Source organism: Haliotis asinina, chromosome 6 (genome assembly GCF_037392515.1).
Source record: "Haliotis asinina isolate JCU_RB_2024 chromosome 6, JCU_Hal_asi_v2, whole genome shotgun sequence".
Taxonomy (NCBI): Eukaryota; Metazoa; Mollusca; class Gastropoda; order Lepetellida; family Haliotidae; genus Haliotis; species Haliotis asinina.
In genome coordinates, this window is record NC_090285.1 from 18,938,526 (window position 1) to 18,965,272 (window position 26,747).

At 37.2% G+C, this 26,747-nt stretch overlaps 1 protein-coding gene across 3 annotated transcripts in view; it reads left to right on the top strand.

Annotated features, from left to right (window-relative positions):
• Window positions 1–26,747, top strand: part of LOC137287666 (rho GTPase-activating protein gacF-like) — a 237,826-nt gene that overhangs the window by 142,574 nt on the left and 68,505 nt on the right. The window contains exon 1 of one of the 3 annotated variants that reach the window (XM_067820054.1): window positions 3,871–5,350. The exons of the other annotated variants lie outside the window; for them this stretch is intronic. Coding sequence (XP_067676155.1) covers window positions 4,715–5,350 — 636 coding nt within the window. The 5' untranslated portion in view covers window positions 3,871–4,714. Of the gene's footprint in view, window positions 1–3,870; window positions 5,351–26,747 lie in introns of those variants that run through there. 3 annotated transcript variants of the gene reach the window in all.

Sequence of the window (26,747 nt, forward strand, 5' to 3'; positions counted from 1 at the left end):
TTATGAATGGCCATGCTTAATGGAATTCAGAAATATATGGTTTCGAGGGATATCAGTATAACAAAATGTGTCTCCTCATATAACTGACACTAGGGTTTGGGTTTGTTGTTTAACACCAGACTAAGCAATATTCCACCTATATGGCTGTCGTTTGTAAATATTCGAGTCTGGACCCGACAATCCAGTGATCAACTACATGAACATCGAACATCGGGGTTGCTGAAGGCCAGTTCTAACTCGGAACTTAACGTATGGGATAAAGGATACATGATCGATAGTATTTATCGATAGTATTTATTGATTAAGTTGGAATTTAACCAACTTTTAGCAATTTTCAGTATCATGGCGGAGTACCCCAGAAAGGAGTTTCACCCATTGCACCAATGTTTGGAATCCAATGTTTGATGTGTTTTACAGGCTGAACAACACCAGATGTTTTCCATTAAGGGTCTATTGTCATGTTATGCTTTTTTTAAGTAATGAACACTCAACAGTAAAATATGTACATGTGAACTCTGTGTGGCCTCAGTTTAAGAGCCGCGACAAAACAAAAATTGACTATCATAATTATTTCACGCCAACTACACTTCTGCACCAAATGTGATGGGGTTATAAATATCTGTGTCACATTCAAGAGACATGACATCAACAGAACTGAATATTGAAAAACATGGCCAGTTTATATTTCTGGTTCCATATACATTTAAAATAAACATTAATTCCTTTGACAAAGTCATCCAATTACAGATGCCAGATGTCTCAATGTACACTTAGGGTTGTCTATGAAAACTACCGGTTGTGCAACTGATTTGGTTTTGTACAACCTGTAACTGTTCATGTCAGTTCATCTCTGATGCTTAGGTGATAATAAATTAATTATACGATTTTATCCTAGCACATCTCACGACCAGTCTCACAGCATTTTATTGTCTGTAATTGAATATTGATCAAGAAAAGCATTGTGGATTTCTTCCTTCTTTGTTTAATTAAAACAGCGTATAGGTAGTCTTAGCAAACATAAATCACATCTGTTGATGTACACAGATGTCTTTTACACTTGTTCAAACAAAACAGAAAATAATAAAATGCCAAATGGCTCACATTTTTAATACTTTTGGATGAAGTCTAATAATGTTTATGTTCTGTTTATGTTGATGCTTTTCTTTGTCTTCAATGGGAGGTGGGCTAGCATAGTAGATAAAGTGTTGGTTCGTCACACCAAAGACCTTGATTTGAATCCCCACTTGGGTACAATTTGAGAAGCCCATTTCTGGTGTCCCTTAGTGATGTTGCTGGAAAATTACTGAAAGCGGAGCAAAACCAAAAGAAGTCAGCCAGTCTTTTTCTTCAACAAGGGAGAGTAGAGGTTAATAATTGGTTGTTAAGTTACTCCATCCAGAAGACCTTCATCTGTCTCTCAGTCCCAAGTTATTTTCCATTCTGCCCAGCCCTCTCGGCAGCGCTAAAGTCTTTAAAGAAGCATATCTATATTTCCCCGGATTCTAAATCTACCATGTCACTGTAACTCCTTTTCAGTTTATATAAATCATTTGTTTCTATCAAATTTATATGTATTCAAAGGGTAAGCATTTGCCAAAGAGGGGCTGTCCTTAATGCCAGACAAATCGGTGAATATGTGACAGACCAGGCAATTTTCATCACAGGTTTTCAAAATATTGGTGTTCTTAGGATGAAAAAGAATTATCAAAGTCACTAAATGTATAAAAGCAGTAAAGGTACATATGTGTGGAGAAAGACCATCCGCACATTAACCATACATTCATGTACATGCACATATAAGTTGCTAAAATTGCATAAGTTTCACATCAATATATAAAAACAATTAAGAATCACCATTTCTTTCACACTGGTAAAATTAATTGTTCATGGATTGACAGATTAACTAAAGGAATGTGTGATCCTTAACTTTAATTGAGGTGTATACATGCTCAGATTTAAGTTACATTGGGTGTACCCACACCCACACCCACACCCACACCCACACCCACACCCACACCCACACCCACACCCACACCCACACCCACACCCACACCCAGCCTGTTTTACAAGGTCGTTGGGTTGGGTGAGGTTCTATAAAAGCCTGTTGTTCCTGTTATGTAACCAGCTAGTTTTTTTACAGTAACCATTTCTTAGATCTGTAAAGCATAAAGAAAATATGCCTGAAGCACTGAGGAATGCTTGAGACAAAGGTGTTTGAAGTTTGTTGCAGCAGGTGGTCAGAGGCTGCAAGTGACCACCCATCTATTGGGGCTTGTGTTGTGGCTAAGGGCAGATTGGATGACCACAGTGTGACCAACAAAGCAGAAAATGGGAGTTTTGGTGTCCTTTTCCTTGCCTATTGTGACAAAGATTTACTGAGAGGCTGTCAGTGTGTGTAATTTTACATGAACACGAGAATTATCAAGTATCTCCAGAAGACGTTTATCAAAGTATTCAGTTGCCTAATTCTGAAACATTTTTCTTTGATTTTGTTATTCAAGATACATGGTGGTGTGCACAGATAATATTCTCATACCTAATGTCACCAAGGTGTAAGAAAAACATCCAAAGTTCAAAAATAACTTTAAGCCTATTTTCATGACAACAGATTTATCAATCTGCAAATTTAACATGGAAGTCATGACTGCAAATCCCCATGAATTCCAAGCATGCTGATAATAACTGCTATCACTCACAGAAGGGTGGACATTGGGGGACATGGAGGGGCTGTGGGCACACAAGGGGCAGAGGTTAGTGTCAGGCTGAACTTCGACCAAGGGAGATGGTCTCCCAGCGTTTTATGATGAATTGTCACAAGGGATTGTCACTTGTGTGCGGGATTATTTGCCTTGTATTGTCCTCGGAGGATCCGCATCCCATCAGCAGCCAAGCGCTGTATGTAGGTATTCCACCCTCCCACCGGTAATTATAATATCCAGGGCCTCTGTTCACCCTTTCACACAACCCACATTCATACAAGACTGCCCGTTGGTGACACAGGCTGTGCCTCCTGAGGGCTTTGCAGTAAGCCCTGGAGCAGTTACTGAAGGTTTAGTGTGGAGAGTTAATGACTCTGACAATGTTGAAACAACTGACCAGGGTTTGGCCTTGTTAATCGGGATATTCTCTGACTGTGTAAACTTGGAGCTGATCTCACCATAGCAGGGATAATATGTGACCCTCTGATTCAGTAGACATCTTCTCCTCCCAAAGTGACGTCTGCTTCTGATGGTGTCAACTGGATGCATCTTTAGTGGATTCCTTCAGACATAGCTAGCTTTTTAACAGGACAGGTTTGCTGTGGCTGAAGTGGTCCTTATTTGCTCTTTCACTGCCGTATATAAGTTTTTCTATTTTGCAAATGAGTGTGAACATACAAAACCTATTTGAATATTTGAATGTAGATTGTTGTGTTCAAAATACTTGGAATATGTGAGTGTAAGTGCAGATCATGATGCTTGATTGTGCCAGTCTCAGAGCTGAGAGCGTTGTTCAACATTGGAGATTTTTTATGTATTGATTCTGTTAGGATTTGGAGCTGAAATTGGAATTAAAAATATTCTACAGGTATACATAAACATTCAGCAATATTCATATTTTCTTAGGCAGACAGACAAGTGGATGTGTATTACAAGCATGGGGTATTTTAAACATTCACTATAGCACTATGACTGAGAGCCATCAGTGTGTATAAGAAACTTACCTTAACTTGATTGCATAAGCAGATTTATTGAAACCAGGTTTCTGTGCCTGTATCCAGCGTTAATGCTACCAGCTGTCAATTTTCTAAAGATCCGTGTACACAGACGCCCCCAGTTTACACACTGTTTTTGATTTCACTTATCAAGCCAGTGTGTATATTCTCTGTGTAGGTGTGTCAGGTGGTCTGATTGTGAATCATTCATCATGTCGGGATAAATGTGACCGTCTGCTTGTGCGTCTGCTTGTACACACGATCAGATCATCACTTAATTGGGTGGATCAGGAATGCTGATTGTAATGAAAGGTTGTGAGTGTGGAGAAAACAGGTCGTAGAGCAGGTCACAGGATCTCTGGACGCTCAGACACACAGACTTGTTCATATTGCTTCATTAATTCCCTTTGAACTGGGATGCCTGAAGCGACGTCGCGCTTAGCTGCTTCATGTTAACACTGCCTGTTGCTCCGTAGTTTGAAGAGGATAGACAGAAGATGTAATCATAGGTGTTCACAAGCAGAGCAGACGGGCAAGAAAACAACAGATAAGATGGCTGTGTTATACTGATCATATGCTCACTGGATTGTTAGAAGGCAGTGATATAACTGTAAGCTGAGTGTTCTCGTGATTAGTGATCCATCAAGCAGGTAAGCTCCACCTGAGTGAAACCAAGTTCACATAAGCTTTACTTCAGGCCTGTTTATTGTGAGGGAGGCAGTGTGACTATAGGGACAGTAAATACATACCACATGCCCCGGTTACTTCACTCACAGAGGATATGAAATATGGATTTGCGGAGTGAATGTACTACAAAGTGACAAACTGATTGTGTCAATCAAATTGTGGATATTCGTTTTACTAGTGTGTGAGTTAAACCTGGATATGAAATGGCTGCAAAGGAGATAGACACACTGGATGAACTAGTAAGGTTTGTTGTACTAAAGAGCTGTTTGTGAGTAATGGCTGTACTTTTAAACATGGATAATTCTGTGATATAGAACGGACAAGAGTTGCAAAATGATAAGGAAACATGCTTCTGTGCCATCTTTGGCGATGGTGGGGACGTCACATCTCACAATATCGCGACTGTCATCCGGTCTCAGTTCAGAATTCAGTGATGTTGATTCAGTCTCCAGTGAGATATCTGAACCTGCTATATCAGACTCACAACTTGATGTGGTCAGCTACAGCTGCTCAGATATATCCCCAGGAACATTGCGGAGATCAAGAGAGAAAAAAAAGAAACGGCCAGCACCTCAGCCTCCTGGACGATCAGTATCTATGAGAAATATTGGTTCACAGCGACCAACATTTGTTGTGGTGAACCAAGCTTCAACAGACTCAGAGTCACAAAATGAATTTGGGTTTTCCTCACAGCCAAATTCTAACAGTAAGGAATCACCTGAGAAAGAAGTGTTTTCGAACTCCCCACATGTCTCTCCACGTGAAAGGTCAAGATTGAGAGCTTTCAAAGATGCATTAAAATCTCCGCGGAATATTCGGAAAAATTCCAAGAAATACAAACAAGATAAAGATGAAGTAGAATCTGATGGATTTAAAGTTACAAAACATGGGACAGTTGAACCTCCAGAGCACTCTCTTCAAACATACGTTATTGCACAACTTGACTTTGAGGTTGATTCAGAGTTCGAGGTAAGTCTTCAACAAATATTTCTTTAATCAAATATTGCTCTCTCAATTTACAAAATAAGTTGAGCAAAAATACAACAGACATGTTAGAATGATCGTGATCTGATCTTCTGTTTGACCTGTCACTTGACCAGAAAGGAACAAATCTGAACAAATATACAGAATGTCAAATGTTTAGCTGTGATATTAGATGGAATAGCTTTCCATCAAAACATTAAAATCTCAAAAACAAATACAGCGCAGTAACAATGACGTACCTCTGTATCAGTATTGTATGCCATGATTTAAACTCCCACGACATCCAAACATAGCTTTAAGGTGACAGTCAATGGGGTATGAAGACATTATGAAACTCTATTGTGTTATTACTTCACGATTACTGTGATGTTTGATGTGGATCGTGGCAGTGAACCGTGAGTGTTTGATGAACATGACCGAGACAAAACTTTCCAGAAAGAGTCCATGTATTTGATCTTAATTTCTGTGTAACGTATGATCAGTGGACATTACAAAGTAAGGGAACAAAAGAATACTGTTCAGATTAGAAAAGGCAATCTTGTTCGGTCTGTTGAAAATGCTGAACTGGGTATTTGGTGTTTGAGGTTTCTTGTGAATGTGCTGCAGTGATTTGTCTGATGGAGGATAGAAGGATTTTCTTCAGTACTATGGTATGTAAATAGAGAGGATAAATTGTGTTGTAAGTAAGCACAATATACCATTCGGTATCACGTCCCCAAGCACATTTTAAATACTTGTCTCAAATCATGTGACCTCTTTGGTCATCTGTATTCAAGATAAGAATTTGGTCGTGACGTTGGAATAGTCCTGCACATCAGATGGTGACATCTGGTTGTGAGTTTCCATCAAGGTATACGTCTGTCAAATGTTGAGTATTCCCAGGATGCAAGATTATGTTACATGCCCAATAGCATTAGTTATCATAGGATAACATTGCCCGATTCAGTTCGAAATCATGAAACATACCCTCAATAAATATGTGAGGTGATTTAACCCAAGTCTGACCTGCAAACAAGACGAATATTATCAGCAAGATTTTTTAACCCACACCTGACTTATAAACAACAAAAATCTGCAAGATAGGAATAGTTGAATTAAAAAAGTATGCCCTATCGTAGAAGTTTTGGTATATGAGTTTGATTCTGATAACATCCCACCTTTGATGAGGTAATTGTTTCATGTTTATGCATTCATAATTTGATGAGTTTTTCAATAGATTGTGAAATTGGTATTCAAATACCCAGAGGTTGTAGACCTATCAGGAGACAGCAGGAGAATGGTGTGATAGATAGGTCTCTACAATAGAACATGGCGATTATGAGGGGAAAATTATCACGTGATAATGGAATCAGTTTACCTCCCAATAAATAGTATTTCAACAAATAGGTATTTCTTATGATATAACTTTTAATATCACTTCACTGAGCTTGGGTACGTCCACAATCCAAAGGATATGTTATTCCCAATTCTTGCTCTTGAACCCTTTGATACCACACAATATCCATATATTCTCTTCCCCATTTTTGGGTTTCAGCAATAATAATGAAGCGATATTTTTTTTTTCACTTTTTCCATGGTAATATACTGGCACTATTGTCCAAGGGTTATGTACAGACCATCACCATATTGCTGGAATATTGCAGTATGTGGTATTACTAAAAAAAATAAATACTTTAATAAAAAATATTGCAAACTTAGGCTCAACCATTTCCATCAAACTGATAAATTATGTCATTCTTCTGGTGCTTATAAACCAAAAAGAAAAGTCTTCTACATTAGACCAGACATATAAGACGAGTATATTGATGGCAACTTCTTATTGTATATCAGACATTTCTGGGCTGCTTCTCGCCCCTTCTTCGGGTTGCCATTCATATACTCATCTTATGTGTTCACCAACTTCTAAATGCCTCTCAAGAATTTCATCATCATTTTGGAATCATGCTGGAGATGTAAACCTCCTCACTCATGACTCGATGACAGCAGTTTGCTGTCCCCAGTGATGTATGGACTATATTGGACTACAAGAAATAGTCCATTACCTCGCCTTCATCACTCAGTCATAACTCCTGTTGCCATGTGCGTGTCCAATTTCTCTGGTCACGTGGCAGATGGCCAAGGCATTGTCTGTCGTGATTCAACATGTCACATGCCATGTCAGAAATGCACTGCCCTCTGTCAGAATGTGTGATATATATCCCTGTCACTGTGCCTGATGTTGTTGACATGTGCTACAAGATTATCTTCTAGTTCGTCTTTGCAATAGCTGTGTGCCTACATGTCCTTGATGTCATGACATTGTCAGAGATTATTGTTGATTATCTCCTTAATTTAGCTGGCATCCCACCACAGTTGTATACGGACGATTAAACCATGGCATGTGAGAGAATTTATGGGTTTCAGTTGAGAATTGTTGGTGTTTGTCAGCTTCACTGTGGTTTGTGTCGACTGACAGACATAATGGACACATGCATGGTCTCTTAAGAAAACAAACTGGCAAACAATATTTTTCATCAACTTTTTGAATATTTGTTTACTTCTATCTGAAAAGTGGACAAATTCATTTCTGAATGGTTGTTCGTCATACCCAGTTTTGAAATGTGAATAGTCATTGGTTAATCACACAGGTTTTGAGGAAGTCCAGTGACTAAAGTCATTGCTTGTTACCTTTTAGACCCAGATTTTGTTTCCGGCAAATGTATGATGTTCCAAGCCTTCTGGTATCCAGAGCTATTACATCACTCATCAGTTACAACAGACTATACTCTCTAGACCGCTTACTGTATTTCTTAAGTGGGAGATGGCCTACAAGCAGATGTATTTATCTCCCATTGGGTCCTGTTCACATCAAGAAATATATTTCAGTTATAGTCAAACTTTTGTATAAACATATTGCTAGAAAACATAAATGATTTTATTGTGTATAATCAATGTCTATAGTAACTTGCATATTTATTCATTACATCACTCCCAACCCACATCATGATGGAGCCAAACAGCAAATATGACAGACACATTAAAATGTAGACGTAATGCTGAATGTTTGAAGTTGAAACAGACCTGCCAGATCAGAGTCTGCTGTTTACTACATGTGATGACCACACCAAACACCCTGGTCCATTGTTTGTCTGGCACCGACAGAGGCATGACATGATGAAACCTTTCTGTGTGCATCGTGCACAATGTCAAACACGACAAGAGTCAACAGTCCTCAGTTTTATGTCACAGAATATCCTTTTTTCCCCTGTCACATGGTATATGGTGCTCTCAGAGGTTTCATTTGGGGAAGGTTAAGGTCTTGATTGTACAGTGTGTCTCTGGCTAGTCTGCAACAGGTTTCACTTGAAGAAAGTTCAGGTCTAGATTTACAATGCGAGTCTGGGTAGCCTGCAACAGATGTATTTTACGCAGTGCTCATCGTGGTTCCTGTGCTTTGTTAGTCTCGAAGAAGGTAAGAGTTAATCTATATAAGATGATAAGTATGGGGTCTGTCTGGGTGATGTCTGCATTAATAGGGTTTTTTTTTCTTGTTATGTATATGTATGGGCATGTTTTGAGGACATCATGTTCTGCACCCTTCATCTATACTGAGGACATCATGTTTTGGATCATTTATGAATGTTGAGGATGTCATATTTTGGGAAAAGCTAATGGGGACATCATGTACGGATCAGTTATTTATACTAAGGACATCAGGTTCATGTATTGATTTCGTCCATTCTGAGATTCTTACTTTCTACATTCAGATTCTGGGCCAGTAAATTATTTTGAGAGCTAGTAATGTGCCAACATAGCTAGTATGGCCTGTTAGCAAAATTTGGAAACTTTTTTGAACACTGAACCTGCGAAGGCCTGGGGTAGAATAGGCCTTCAGCAACCCATGCTTGCCATAAAAGGTGACTGTGCTTGTTGTAAGAGGCGTCAAATGGGATCGGGTGGTCAGGCTGACTTGGTTGACAGTCATTGGTTCCCAATTACGCAGATCAGTGCTCATGTTGTTGATCACTGGATTGTCTGGTCCAGACTCAATTATTTACAGACCGCCGCCATATAGCTAGAATATTGATTTGTGCTGCGTAAAACTCACTCTCTCACTCTCTCACTCACTCATTTAGCACACTGCTTTTCACAATGATGGAGTGACCCACCTATGTGTAATTACTGCTATACCATGTTACACGTGTCAACAACATAATGACTGGACACAATGACACAGCCCACTGGTCATGTTATCCAGCCATAAATACCACTAGTCAGACCTAACGTAACCAGATCTCCCCACAACCATTTGGACATCACCACAATGGCTGGAACACCACACATAAAGACTGTCTTGAAACACACACACATAACTGTCTGCTTCCTGTACAATTGACAAACGTTCTCAGAATAATGCTGGTAAACTTTCATGATTGTTCTGACCCTTCACAGTTATGTAGCATTATTCACCAAGGCAGTGGTTTTAGGAGTGACTTCACCTGTGAGGAGAATTGAAGCAACTTCCTTATTCAAGTCAGTGAATGCTTTCCATTGAGTAATAGGCCCTCAAGTACAGTCTATTATTAAGCTTGTGTTGTCACAGAGTCAAAAAGTACCGATAGATGAATTGTGCTTAAGAAAGGTAAAGAACTCATATGACATCAATCTTTAGACCCAGAAACCAATCCCGAATACTTAGTGAACTCCAGCTCTGTCATATCAATGTCATGTGTTTCAATTCCTATATGTAATTCTAAGTACATGCTAAAGAATCATAAATATCAATATAAAGCTGAATATTACTCATTCTGAATATTACTCACTGGATATTTCATGTTGTGTTAGGCTGGAAGCCATTAACGGTGAACACTGTATGTTATATGATACCCCTCTATTTCAGATAATCATGTATCACTGGCAGTATTCTTTTCTTGATTAAGACCAGACCCATTTTATTTCTCCTTGTTGTTTTTTTCACGGATCCCACCAGTCATATTTTATCAAGAATACGAAAAAACATTTACATACATGTTCCTCAATGTTTACATTGGCCAACAATGTAAATTTGCATAAACAATATTTTTCCATTCTTGTTTTTTTGCCAAACATGCACTTCACTAATTGCCAATAGTAAAATATTTGTAGTATTTAGAAGGGAGATTACGTTGACTGGGGATTTTGTTGGATTTTTTCCCTCCTGCCTTTAGTTTTTTTATGGACAAAAAGTGTAAAACAAGAAATAAAATTTGTCTGGCCTATTGATGAGTAATATATTTTAAGTATGCTAACTTGTCACTACCATGCCTGTGTTAGTATGTTTCACCAAAATATTTATCACATTCATAGTCTGAACTTTTACCCCACATTACACTTATATTCTAACTAAAGACTATTAGTACTTTTGAATATTCTGTACCATAAGTTATGATCCAGAACATTACGCTATATCATGCTGTACTGTAATAGATATATCAAGGAAGGATATCATGCTAAGCATGAAATTAATTGTAATACATTGTTAATGCCAGTGATCAAGCCTTTTCTATTACCCATCTAAAACATGTTTTTTTGTGTATAAAATAGCAGTGAAAATTGGTGAAGTGACCTTTGAAAACAGTGACAACACAAGGTGTTTGCCAAGGTCATGCAATTTCCCAGGTCTTTTTTATATCTTTTCACAATTTTGTCTTAGTTCTTATGCCATTTATCAGCCTTAAGTCATGAAAAGCTGACCACATCTGTCCTATGACCACTGCCCATTATATCAAAATAATTGTCTTTGTTAATGCCATAAACTTAAACTAAAGGGTCAACAAGAAAGCATCCATTCCATCACATTAGACACTAATGACTGACCATTGCTTTGTTTGTTTTCACTCTGGTTTATGGGCAAAACTGACGGCTTTGTGCCTTTCAAAAGCAGGGTTTTTTTCTCCATGTCTATATGACAGTTATCGGTCATCTGGTCTGATATAACAAATGAGCTGTCAGGATTGGTCAGTTTGCCCAGTGGTCATATCAGGGTATAACTCTCCATTTTCCCCATATACATTATCGCCAGTCCTGGCCAAAGATTTCCATGTCTGACAAGGTCACACACCCCTGGCGAGGCCAGAATGTTTTTTTTGTTGCTTTTGATTAAACTTATTGAAGCAGAAATTTCCCACTATCCCGCTGCCTCTAGCCACAAGTGTTTCTAAGGGACAGGTAGATGAACTTTTCTATGCTGTACTTATGTGTAAAGAAATAATTCAATACCCATGTCACAGGAACAGTAGACACAGAAGCAGGATTGAAAGATTGTGGCAGAAACTTGGCCTGGTGATATGACAGTTCTATTAAAGGGTTAGCCGTGTGTTAGTAGAACGTTATAACAGCTATTGAAAGTGCCCCTGGACTGACCACCTCAACAGTACAATAAAATATCTTTGTAAACATAATTTGCAATAACATGAGAAGCAGCATATATAATAATATCTTAGGAATTAAATCTGGACTTGCTGAAGAGAAAGTGAGCTGGGTTTGTTGTACCTTACAATAGTATTTCTTAGCACTGCACAGTATACCAGTATATTTCAGTATGTTTTTTGATGCATATTGTGATATTTTTTTCTGATAACCGGTATATTGGGTAAAGAATATATATGAGTGAATGAGTGAGTGAGTTTGGTTTTACTCCACTTTTTGTGGGGGACACCAGAAATGGGCTTCACACATTATATCCATATGGAGAATCAAACCCATATCTTTGGAATGACAAGCAAATGTTTTAACAACTAGTCTACTCTAATCACCCAGAATATATATGAAGTTTTTCTAAATATGTTTTTGATTTAAGTTAAAATCTACACAGACTTTCACTCACAATAGATGTTTTCCTTCATTTTTCAACGTGGCATCATCTAATCTCGGCTAGGTCTCTTTTCATTGTGCAAAAAGAAATAAGAATCCCCGACTATGCTGCCTAATATTGCTATTGCTGTTATCAAAGCCACAACATGTATTTTGCAAGTGTAATTTAGACAATAGGAATGACATGTACAATTTGTGTCATTTGAACATTTAAGATGCCAATATATAATGCAAAACATATCTCAATACCAATGTCTGAATTGCTGTACATTGCAATACAGTCTGTTTCCCAGTATACAGCCTTAGTATTACAGTGGTATGTAATGAAGTAATGAAGGTCACATATTGATGAAACCAACAACAGGTTCAAGATTTGCATATGTTTGTCTGGTTGTTGATCTGGGCTGTTGAATATTGATCAGTTAAATTTTAAAGAACAAAATGATTTGTTCATTGTTGTTCATTTGTCCAGTATGCAAATGACAGTGTTATGATGACATCTCTGTTTTGACATCCAGCATACAATGTTGTTTTAGAATAACATTTCATTAGCAGAATAATGGTAGATGTTATCTTAGTGTATTTTGTGTCAACATAAGAATATTAACATCATATGTTCAATTGCATCCTTAACAACATGTGCTTTCAAATCATATAGGGTGATATTGTGATAAGTCAGAAGATACGATCAGGTTGTCATGCCTGTGTGGTCAGATCAGTCACATGACCTGGTTCTAAAATATTGGCCTCAAATATGTCCATTATTCTAATAGTAATTATAAATGCCTATTTATGATTCACCTATTTCAAACCCAAAGACATGTTGAAAGCACTATGGAATATCAACACTGGAATATTTACAGCTGAAATTTTAAGTAATATGCTTAGGAAAGGTGGGGCTTTAAGTCTAGATTTGAAAATGTCACTTATGTCAGAGCATTTTGTTCAGACAGGTAGGAGGGAGCCAAATCCTGGAGGCACTTGTATGTCAATTCTGGCCCTAGCTTGTATCAATGCAGTTCCTTCAACACAGCTGTTACATTTAAGTTATCACAGCATTCTAGATAGGAGTTAGTGTCCTGATTTGGATTACAAATATTCTGATGTTTGAAGACAGTTTCTGTGAAAGTAATTATTTCAATTTTAACTAGACTTTGTCAATTTTTTTTTTTTCACTTTTTACATTTTAGACATGAACACTTAATTCTGTCTAAAATTTGGTAAAATGCACAAAATTTTGCTGAAATTTATTCACAACAGACACATGTGCAAAGACACACACATTGCTGTGGCTGGAAAATTGCTGATGTAGCATAAAACAATACTCACTCACTCACTCACTCTTACAGGAAGTTATAAGCCAACAACAGTTACACAATAATTGTTCACCTAAACACGCTAGGTCTTCCATTCAGCCCACCTGTTTTCACACAGCACTGGAATGTATTAACCAAGTGATAAAGCACACATGACGTAAGCTTACAAACACGACAATCCATGGTTGCATTGCATCTGTAATCACTGACATATTTTCCCCACAAATTAGTAATGTGGATTCAGTTAATCTACCTTACCGTAATTCCCAGTCATGAGTTGGTCATACATCGATACCACCAGATGGAGCTCTGACAAGGCTATCATTGACACAACATATTATTGTCATCATCGTATCATTATCGTATCATTATCATATCATTATCAGGAATGTTATGTCAGGTGACTCACATCTCCAGCATTTCTTCGTACAATTACATTGTCATTGTCAGCATCTTAAATTATACCTTGTATGTAAAATTGAATTTAAATTAAAAACTCATAATTAAAATTTGAAACTCAATCCATTGCACTGGAAGGAATTCGAATCATTTGGCTCGTGCCCATATTTCTTGATATTGAAGACACTTGAACTTTGATTGCGTATTGTTTCACTGGCTGATTCATTCTGTCTACGTGTGTGATTATTCATGTAGGAGAGTTATCAAATGTTTGCCAGGTTGCTTTCGATTCAGATGGGACAGTGAAACAGTGAAGCTATAGGTATGTCTCATATCCTGCCATGTGATAAAGAGGAACAATTATAATGGATAGACAACATCTATATTGCTGTTTAAATGATGTTTCAGTGTATAGAAAACTTGATAAAGGTGTTAGCATCTACACAGAGTTTAGTTAGTGTGGTTTTTAGCAATATTCCAGCAATACCATGATGAGGACACCAGAAATGAACTCCACACATTGTACACATATGGGGAATCACTCGGGCCTTTGTGTGACAGACCAATGCTTTGACCACTAGGCTACCCCACCGCCATAGAAATGTCACATCTGTTGCAATAAGAAAGATGTCTATCAATAGAAATTGTTCCTCTTAAGATAAAAACTCACTGTTGTGTCGAGATAATATGTTGACAGAAGGGCATGTTAGGCTGGGTATAAATAAATACCTTCTGTCCAAGTAATGGGTATTGAAATCTTGAAAACCTGATGACTTTTTATATATATAAAAATAATAATATTAATTTTATCAAGATACAGAACATCAAATCTTGGTTCAAATTTTGTTCTGCAGTACAGTCTTTTGAAAATTATTATTTTCAATAAATATGTTGAGAGAGTCTCAGAATGTTTTAAATAATTGTTACTTCACTTCATTCAGCATCATTGCAGTTGTTAGTTTTCGTCTTCGTGACTAACACTATTCAAAATAATGGTGGAGACCGACATCATGTTATATAGTCATAATTTTCAGCTTTGTCCTAAATAGACCATGATAGTGTTAAAGTAATAGGCTTGGGTCTTGTCTCCTGTTTTTCCTTCTCACGTCTAGGGCACATAAAGTACAGATTGTCTTCTTAAATTACGGACATTCTTTTGATGTTGGATGTAACTAGTTGTAAATGACAGTTGCTCCTCCTTAAAGAAAATCTGAGGAGAAACGTGAAGCTTCTGCTGCACTGACACCTGTGCTGTTGCTACCTGTAACGAGAAGAGACTGCAGTTGATACCTGAAACGAGGTCGATTGTCTTCAGCACAGGTGTCTCAGTACAGGTTGTGAGGAATAAAAGCGCGCGTATAATTTTCTTGAAATTCTGACTCTATTGTAGGAACAAGTTCATAATGATGTTCCAGGTGTTCACAATAAAGATATAACAAACAAGTGGCAAACATCATGCATGCGTGCAAAGGCAGAGCAATCAGACATCTCTCGGCAGTCATTGACCATTGACTTTTGGAAAATTCTCCATGTCTGTATTTCACTGTGCAGAGTTTAATTTTACAGTATTTTAGGATCCTCCTAACATTTTATTGCCATATTTTCCCATGTGATTTGATGACAGAATAGAAAAAATATTTCCTCAAACTTTCAACTACCCTTTGCCAGTCCGCACCATTGTGTTATTCTTGGGGGTGGCCTTGTTAAAGTGTTTGCCTATCACACAGAAGACCTTGGTTTGATTCCCAACGGGTTACAATAGGTGAAACCTATTCCTTTGTCCCCTGACTGGAATATTGCTAAAAGTGGCATAAAACTACACTCACTCACTCACTCACTCACATGTGCTTTATACAATTTTGTTCTTCAAGCTATTAAACCTAGACTGACTCTATGTGATTAACATGTGTCGTCATCATTTTCAAAACTTTCTCAAATTTATTCATTCATATTCCTTACGAACAATTAATGTCTCATCCCCATTGTCTTGCAAGACTACGTTGTCAGCTTTTACATGACATGTGTATTTGAAATACTTAAACTGATATGAAATATTCCATTAATTATCATTCATGTCTGCCCTTGTTAAAACAAAAGAATGAAACATGCAAACTGATCTAGGCATGGTGTCGTAAGAAGTGTTTGATAGGCATTTACTTTTGGCAAAACAGGAAGTCTCTTCCAGGATTGATGACAACTTCCCTGTAACAATCAGCACTTCTTTTGGCCATGTCTCTTGGTGAGACAGTGTATATCATGTTGAAATGTCAGGCCAGTATACCCACCTCATAATCAGGAGATATAGCAGAAAATACAGGTATCTACTTTTTAACTTTTTGTAATTAAACCCCATGGGTACCACATGAAAAGCCCATTTCTGGTCTCCCTCGTGATATTGCTGGAATACTGATCAAATTACTATAAAGATGCACTAAACTAAAATAAACTAAAATAAACCAGTTGTTAACTGGTATACTAGTCAAAATTTAGTTGTGTGGTAAATACTATTTATGAAGTTTGTGTTAGTTTTGAACTCTCTTTGATGTTTGTGTGCAGGCAAATCTTTCCTGTTATTACAGGTCAAACTGAGTCATAACAGTGTTGTCAATATTTTGTATTCAAGATAAATCTTGAAGCTGTGGTTGAGTGGTCCAGCTCCCCTCTATGAGATGTTATCATACACACTGTGACAACATGTTGATACTAGGAGACAATCTCGCCACAGGAGGTTCACCGATCCCTCTTTTCTCTACAACCTTTACATTTCTTCTTCCTTAGGTCTCTCAAATATCTTTACAATTTTGTTGGTGGGTTTGCCGACCTTTATGTACGTTGATTATAACCTGTCAAATTTCACATCATCTGATGTCCACTTAACATGAGAGAAACTTTGGTGATGATCGTTACAATATTCTTTACACTGATTTGAACTGATTCAAGATGGCTTCCATGATGCCATCTTTCACAAGTCCATTTATGTTACTTTTTCTTGGTTTTTATCCAGCTCTTAGGGCCCTGAGTGAGAAAAACCTGTTTAATAGATTTATTATTCACAATGCCGATTTTGAAGTTGTACAACATAGCCACCTTAATGCCATGTTGAAAAATTCAACCAAAAGTGTATGATGTTAATTAATTATTAAATTTACTGCTGCCATTTGAGACAGTATCTTTTTGTTTATGATGGAAATTTGAATAGGAATATTTCACTCAAAATTCTGAGTTTTTTTGCATATATGGGTTGTTACATTGTGAGAAGCCCATTTCAGGTGTTCCGAGTGTTGACATTGCTGGAAGATTGCTAAAAGTGGTGTAAAACGATACTCATTCACTAACAGGAGACAAATTTTTGTGACAGGATTTCTTTTCTACCTTTGAGTAGTATATGTTATAAATACCTTTTAACTTTGAGAAATATTTGGTGATAGTATAAAAATGTTTCTTATACATTCTAGAATTCCTGCAATCTTAAACATTTTGGAAATGTTGATATATCAAGTTTTATTGTGCTATATATTTAGTGGTTATTGTGTCAGTACACTACATTGTTATCGAACACTGAAAGAATGATGTTTCTTTACTGTAACCTGTAACTGTAACCTGTAACCTAAATGTATCAGTATGTCATCGCCTCATCCATCAAAATGTTATCACCTTGCCATTCATCTCCATCTCATCACGATATCATGTGGTTCATGGTCCCAGTCTGGTAATGTTTGAATATCAACAACGTCTACTACCATCACTTTGTAAATACTTGAGAGACATGTGTCTCCTACACATTCTTTGTGTTGTATTACTCACAGTATAGAATCATTCTTAGGTAGAAATGTTTGAAAGACAACTGTTTCTCCTGCTATTTGAATGAAATCTAGTTCTAGTGTAATTATCCTATACTATACAGCTGATAATATTTGAATGAAAAGTACCTCCAGTGTAATTATCAGATAATATATGAATGGCAACAAGTGCCATTCAAGGTACCCTTTACTTAAAAGTCAGCAGGTAGTAAAATCATTGTGATCAAACTACGCAATGAACTCAGGTAAAGAATTGAAAGGAGTGGTTAGGAATGCACAACACTGACCTACAGTGGGTTGGCTTGCTGTAACCACATCCTTCTAGTTTGAAATGCATGAAATACCAGCACACATGCTTGTCACACATAAACACACATAATAGTAACATCTTAGGCCACTTGCAGCATAAACTGCACCAATAGTACTCTGAATGTCTCCTAAATTTTTACACATGAGATAGCTGAATGATTCTTCAGAATCTGTTGTTTATGGAAAGCTCATTCCAGGGTATACTTTATTTGATAGTGTCATTGATTTACGATCTCGAAACTGTTGACTAATCATGTTCACATCAGTTGTGAAATGCTTTGACTGATGAAATGTTGCAATTATGTAATATTTAAATGGCTTAACAAATCCAGGAAAGGGTATGTAATTACTGCTTTGATTTATCTTCGGTATTTCTCATTCGTAAATGTAATTTTATATTTTGCTGAAATAAATCTACCTTTTGGGGGTTTTTTTTAGTTTGAGCAGTTTATAGGAAAGTGACACCGCATAAGAAGAGTTTAGAGAAGTGTTAAGATTGCATCTTTTATAATAAGACAGAGTAACAGGATGGGAATTACAGATTTATAAAGTATTTTCACACACTTTTTGTTCTAAATGGCAAGACAAGTAAATAGAGGCTCCTGAAGTATATATAATTAGTTGTAGGTTATCATTACTATCCTATCAAGGCCCAATCTAAATTTGTCATAGGTAAACATGAAGGGTGTATATTTTCTACTTCCTCATTATCCATTACTTTCTCTCCAGGTAATACATGAATGTTGAATGCTGTACCAGATAACCTGTGTTGAATTGGGGGCAATGGGATAAAGTGTCCACTCATTGTGCTGACGACCCAGGTTCAGTTCCCCACAGGAGTGTGTTGTGTACCCGTCAGTGATATTGGAATGGAATGGAACATAAATTAATCTGTAATGAAGAAAATGGAATCCATGGGAAATCATTGAGTTCACAAATTAGCAGACTTTGAACATGTTATAGATGATTTGTAGTTTCTATGGTTTTTTTTATATTGATCTATACTTTCATGAGGGTTGCTTGTTCAAATATCCGTTCAGAATGGCAACTGAAATCATGGCTCGGAATCAACAACAAAAGTTTAAACCATAATGCTTTAACAACAGGAAAGTCTGTAATGTTGAAGTATAGTGAAATCTGAACAGTGTATTCTGACACCAGACAAACAGGTAACATAATATACCTGCAATATACCTAATATACTATAAATTTGATTTTTCATCTGTGGATATTGGGTCTGAAGGTAAAAACTACATGTTATTGCTCAGTAATTGCTGTGTTTTGATGCAAAAAAAAATCAAAACAGATATATGGTCAGAAATATATCATGTTTTTCCATCAGATAATTGTTGTGTTTGTTTGCTGGGCCTGCCTTTTTCTCTGCATCCGTACAGGTACAGGTGTTTATGTCGCCATCACCTACCTGTGATTACCTGTAATTACCTGTACTTACCTGCTGTATTACTTACACTAACCTACTTACTATCACCTGGGGCTATTTACCTGGCTAGGGGAAGGAAAATTGTAGATGCAGATGTTTCATTTCAAATGTCTTAATTGATTGCAATCTCTTTAATTGTATTTTTATGATGAAAAAAAGAATTAAGGGGTGTTTACAGGCAGTGAAATACAACCACAACGTAAAACGATGCAGAGGAAATACCTTAGGCGTTTTCTTGAAAAGAGGCAGAGTTACCTTTGCTTGACAATTGAAAATTGGGGATAGGAGATGTGATTAAGATAAGCCTGAATATTTCGTAAGTTAGTGATAAGATCTGTTGACATTTTTGTGGGAACTGTTTGATGATGGAGGTGAGAAAGACCACAAGGGGTCAGTCATCGGTGGGGCAGTATTAATTATATTCAGGAGGCTGAGATGGACGCAAGCGTAGGTGGTATGTTATCCCAGGATGAATGAAAGTTCGCCCACAGTTGTTAGTTCATACAACAGAGGATGGTGGTGATGGAACTTGGCTTTAGGATGATAGTACCCGATACACCACAAATCAAATTGGGGATGGTACCACAGATAATGATCCAGCATTAACGATGACCTTTTATTATTTACTTAACCTAAAGGTTAAAATTAATGTATCCTTCCAGATATATACATGTATATATATGATGTTTTTGGGGGTTTTTTTTAGAATTATATACATCCAAAAAATATCTATTCATTCATTGCTACTTAGTTTCATTGACCAAATTACCAGTTTTTTTAATGAAAAGCATTTCAGTCATAACATGGAATTAAGGCTTAAAGGGACAGTGGTGTAGCTTGTTTCCATCTTTGGTTAGACATATAAAATATGGGTAGATGATGACAGACCTGGATGAAGAAAAAGAAAAATCAGGATTATGAACATGACATCCTAGGTTTGGGAAATGGCAAATGGTTATCGACCAGTGTTGCCCTGTTCCAGTCAACCACAGCACTAAGACTTCATAAAGTCTGTGATAAGGTATGGGGATTTCCTTTGTTTAACAGCAAACTGTGGCACTGTAGATTACTTGCCACCACTACATACCTCATATTGTTAACCTTTGAGTCTGAGACCATATGAACCCATATAAGATGTGTCCACAAAGAGTACACAAGAAAATAGTTGGAAATATTTTTTTAATACATTGTGAGATGTACTTTAAATGCATTACTAATAATAGCTGATCTGTGCTATGTATGTAGGTAACTGGTAATGAAGATTATACATCTGTATATGAATCACAGATAATGACAGATAATCACAGACAAGGATGACAATGACTCTATTGGTAGCACCAGCTAGTCAAGATACTGAGCTTGTTATGAACGGTATTGTTCGGTGTGTGAGTCACAGATTACGAAGTCACGGATTACGAAGTATCTATTCTGTTGAGGGGGTAGTAGCAGTAATTTCCCACAGATACCTGACTGTTCATTATGTGGATAAAGTACTGATATATAATTTTCAGTTTGCATCAGTGTTATTGTGATAATAGGGAGCAGTATGGTAACATGGAAGTTGAAGTGTTCGCTCATGGATACAAGCAATATCCCCTACCCCTATTTCACCCACCCCAACACCACACAGTGATGTTGCTGAAATTTTGCTGAAAGTGGCGTAAATTAATAGTGTCTTTGCCTGAATGATACAAGTATGAATGCGTTGCTTAAATTAAATGACACCACAATCTAAATGTGAACATGGCTTGAAAAATTTAAATGTAACGTTTGAAAAACTGAAATTCTCCAATAGAAGGAGTAAATTTTCTTTTTGAGTATGAATTCCAACTGATAATTAATATCTGCAAATCCTCATGACAGCATAGGAGTGAGTGAGTATGGTTTTAGCAATATTCTGGCAATATCACAGCAGGGGTCACCAGAAATAGGCTTCACACGATGTAATGATGCAGGAATCAAACATGGATTTTGGGGTGATGAGCGAAAGCTTTGGCCACTAGGCTACTTTACTGCCCCCTGAATGTGATCATGGATGAAAGATGAATAGTCTTCAACTAACACTGTACACATACACTTTGTGCTTTATGGCAAAACACAACAAATCAAGTGGCAAATTTAACAAAGGAGTTTGTGCCAAAAAATCATAAAAAACTTTCAGTGTCAAAAGCTAAAAAACTGATGATTGAGCATCTGACATGAAGAGATGGATCATTCTTGTCACCATGGAATCCAGGGTTTTGTGTCAAAAGGTGAAAGGTTATAAAAGAGGGAGGAAAGATCTGATAAAATCTGAATCCTTAGTTATTTATAAATTCCATGAGATGTTACAAAGCTTAAGTGATCCAGATAAGGGTTTCGTTTAATGTCTGCCATGTTGCTCTGGTTTTGTATACAACATAGTCTGGCCACACAGACTATATTTAAAATGAATCAATTACGTATTGCACTAGACTAAATTGTATATCTTGGCAATAGACATTATACAGAAGACTGTACTTATGTGTGGGTGTCCATTCAGTGTTGAGCGGGGTAACCTTGGCTTCATTTCAAATAAATGTTTATGTTCTGTTCTAAGCAGTTCTAAACTCCAGTTGTTAGTGTGAGCAGATTTAATTATGAGTTAACCTGGAATTACTTCATTGTTGTGGAGATAGACACATGGATGGATGAATTATTAACAGACAGATGGATGGATGCAAGTGTGGAAGATGTGAAAGGATACCAGTGAAAATATCATTCAGTAGCTGGGCACAGTATTGGATCTGTTGAATTGATGGATGGATATAGGGTTGGACTGACAGACATTTGATGGATATAAGATTGAATAAATGGAATTAGATGGACATAGGATTGCATGGATGCTGGATGGATAGGCAGACAATGAGATGGATAGACATACGATGAGATGGATGGATGTAGGATTTAGTGAATGCTAGATGGATACACACAAGATGAGATGGATGGACATAGGATGGGATGGACAGACAGAAAGGGATGGACGGACACAGGAAGGGATGGATAGCCTGATGAGTAGCCTGATGAATAGAGAGATGGATGAATGTGTACACAGATGAATAAATGAAGATAGATGCATCGGCATATCAATAGATGAGTGGGTGGACAGATGGACAAAGGAACAAAGTCTATATTGTCCATTTATTTAAGACCAACATTTTCTTTCTACCTGAACCAAAGATTACATGTACCTCCAAATGACTCAAGCCCACCAGAGACAGGGTGTTTCTCACACGGTATAATGGAGACTCTAGGAGCACACCTAGAAGGAAGTGTCATATATGTGTTAGAAGGATTCTTTGAGGGAAAAGTCGTGAATTGTGTGTGACATTGAAACAAGGAACAATGACTGGGTGTGATACATAGGTGTGAGCAGCACTGACTGAGATATAGAGAACTCTCCACTCACTTTAACTATACCCTTTCTGACACATTGATCTCTTCACACTGACATACATGTGTTTTTGCACATCTGACATTTAAACACACCACCACACATCACTCACTAACAGATGTACTTATGCATCTCACACATTCACATGAATATGTCACACACTAACACAGATGTACTTATGCATCTCACACATTCACATGCATATGTCACACACTAACACAGATGTACTTATGCATCTCACACATTCACATGCATGTGTCACACACTAACACAGATGTACTTATGCATCTCACACATTCACATGCATGTGTCACACACTAACACAGATGTACTTATGCATCTCACACATTCACATGCATGTGTCACACACTAACACAGATGTACTTATGCATCTCACACATTCACATGCATATGTCACACACTAACACAGATGTACTTATGCATCTCACATATTCACATGCATGTGTCACACACTAACACAGATGTACTTATGCATCTCACACATTCACATGCATATGTCACACACTAACACAGATGTACTTATGCATCTCACACATTCACATGCATATGTCACAAACTAACACACAGAGAACACATAAACAGTCACATACCTACTTAAACATCTCACACTATAACACACAGACACAGAGTGTGTCTCACACACCTCATACACCAACACACTCACAGACTTTCATACACAGCATCTCAGACTCACAATTTACACACACCTCACACATACCTGATCTTAATTACAAACTTTATCCTAAAATGTAACAGAAACACTTAGATATTTAAAGCAATGACTAACCGTAATTCACAAACACAATACCACACGATTCAGAATGGATTCAGTTACAACCATTGGGACAGGAGATGAGATTTATCTCTCTCTGTCATGTCTGTTTTTATTTAAAGTTTGACTGAATCAGCGCAATAGTGGTATTCAACATGACAGAACATGTTCTGTTCTGAGGGGAGTGGTATACGGGGCCCCACATCACACATTCCAGAACCTCAAGGAAGTTCTACATCATGTCACAACATTCTCCACAACACAACATATGTAACATGTTTGTCACCAGATTTGTTTCATCAACACATTATTTCTCTTAATAATGTATGATATATGGCAGCATCTCTGTGACTTTGTAAACTTATGTTATAAAGTATGGACCTATAGTCATCTTAGGGCTAAGATCACATGCCCAAATTACGCAAATTATATCAGCATTATTATTAAACACAGCTGTACATGTTTGATCCTGTACTTATTTTTATCGGTATAGTATATATATTGCATGTGCTGTAGTGATGATAAATACTTTTTAAGAATTATTCTCTTATGCACGCTTAGGCTCTAGCTGTTCAGTTAGCCAGGTGGGTAAAGCGTTAATCCATTATGCTGAAGGACAGGTTCAGTTCCCAACATCAGGGTACAATTTAATGTCAAGTTTGGTCTCCCCATTCCATATTGTTATAAACTGTTGTTAAGAGCAATGTAAACCATACTCACTCTCTTGTGTATGCTAATAACAAGAGATGGTGGGATAGCCTATTGGTTAAAGTATTCGTTCATCATGCCAAAGACCCAGATTTGATTCCCCACATGGGTACAATGTGTCAAGCCCATATCTGATATTGCTGGAATATTGATAAAAGCTGAAAGTCTAAACCCACTCATTCACTCTCTCACTCATATCATGACATATTTATTGTGAAATCATCTCAAATGTTTACTCTGATAAAAGGACATATTATCAAGTACATGTATAATGGCCTTGCCTAAATAAAGTACAAAATATTTTGTATAGCTTAGCAGCGTTGTAAAGCTGACTGAATGCCTTGGCTATGAGTGGTATATACCACAGTGTGGCCGTAGTCAGGCGGTAGGCTGGCCTGCATGTTTACTTATTTATACCACCTTTAATTAGTTGTGGTAGCATGAAACCTTCACCTTGGCCCCGAACATTGGTAGTTGTGTTGACATAACATACCGCTGTTTAGCTGCTTGCTTGTTCCCTGTGTCTAGCAACAATGTGTATTCATGACCTGTAGATGTTTTTATCAACAGAGACGTGCTCGTAAAAAACGATTATGAAATCTTGTTGAACTTTAAAGTGAATACATTGTGTTATCAGTAGAATTGGGATGGGTACCAACAATGGGACTGTGTAACAGACTAGGTAGTAAATTTGGAGTCGATTTAGCAGAATCCTGAATCAATTTTTTTTTCCACGAATTTTTTTAAAACAACATTATGTTTAACCTTATTTCATGGTATGGATACTTGGGTGTATAACAGTGATTGTGAATCATGATAACTCCTGCTATTGAATCATTGATAAACATCTCTGTATCAAACAAATACTATTACAACCGAAACCTGGAATATCCCCAAGGAGTGCATTATGGTATAGGTGCTATTTATGCTAGCAAGGTTCAAGCTTGACCTGGTTCCTAACTTTGAATGCTATTCTTTGTAGAAATACCAAGAAAGACACTAATGATAGGAATAAAACAGACATAAAAAGTTCACATTTCACATGTCTTTTACAGCTGTGGCAGTGCAAATCATAGATCAACCCAGTTTTCCACAACTACAAAACCACAATAAAGACAGCAATTATAGGTATAAATTCTATAATGTACCCAATCAGGTATAAATGTTTTATGAACTGCAATGTTGGCGTCTGCACCTTTCAGTAGCATATCGGACAGACGAGATTCAGAAGAAAGTATTTTGTTGGTTTGGTTTCCTGTTTTATTACATTCTCTTAAGCATTTCCCACTTTTATGGGAAACTCCATTTCTCTATTCTTCAGCTCCTGTAAGCTGTGTTGATTCAAGTGGATAAAAGCAATAAATGCTACAAAGATAAGAAAATCAGACCCTCCAACCTGATATATTGTCGTGTACATAGCTAAGGTGAATTTGGTTTAGCTGTGAATTGAGTCAAGTTCTCATATACATAGTTAACAATGAAGGGATTGTCTTGGTCCGAATACCACATGGTTGTCCAAGCGTTGCTGCTTTCTATTGAAAGTCTTCCAGTGAAGCAGACGCAGACTGACTAAGGGGAGACAACTTCTCCATGACTATCCATCTAGCCTCATGATGCTTCAATGTTGTGTTAGTTCCAGAACGTGGCCATGAATTGATGAGATATTTGAAAGTCGATGCATATTTTTAATGCTACGTAGCCTCGATCATGTCATTTGTATTTTTGCCTTAATTCAACATACAACTTGTAGTAATTCAGTCTGATGTGTGAAGTCAAGCATTATTAAATTGCCAATGTTCAAAGTAAGTCATGTGAGTGAACATTTGATGAAAGACATATCACTTCAGAAATATTACTTTTATTGGTGCATCAATGCTCATAAGCAAACACAATGTAGGAAACTATCTGTTGGCATGTTTATTTAAACAAAGTAAACATTTATACTGAGGGTGGCATATATGTGGGTTAAATGATTCAGTTTAATTCAAAGGTAATCCCAAGTGGTATGCAACAGCACAATCAGAGGTCACCAGGCCATAGGAAGAGTACACACTTTTAAAGTTTATTTTTTGTAATCATTTTAAAACTGCTCTGGGGTTGCATTCCATCCTCGACCCTTTAAAACCCATTGTTGTGAAAATATACGTCTTCGTCACAGCCTGACCTACTATCACTCTGTACAAAAGGACATGATGAACGAGAGTCCACGTCAAGACATGTATATCTCCTCCTCAAAACTAATAAGGGCTGCTCTCCTTTCCATTTTGTGAATGAACACAAGCATGAAGATATCAGTGAGATATCGCCCTATTTTGTACTTCGATCACTTGAGTAAATGGAATAGTTCAGTGAGCTGGGTGTGTCTGGTATTGA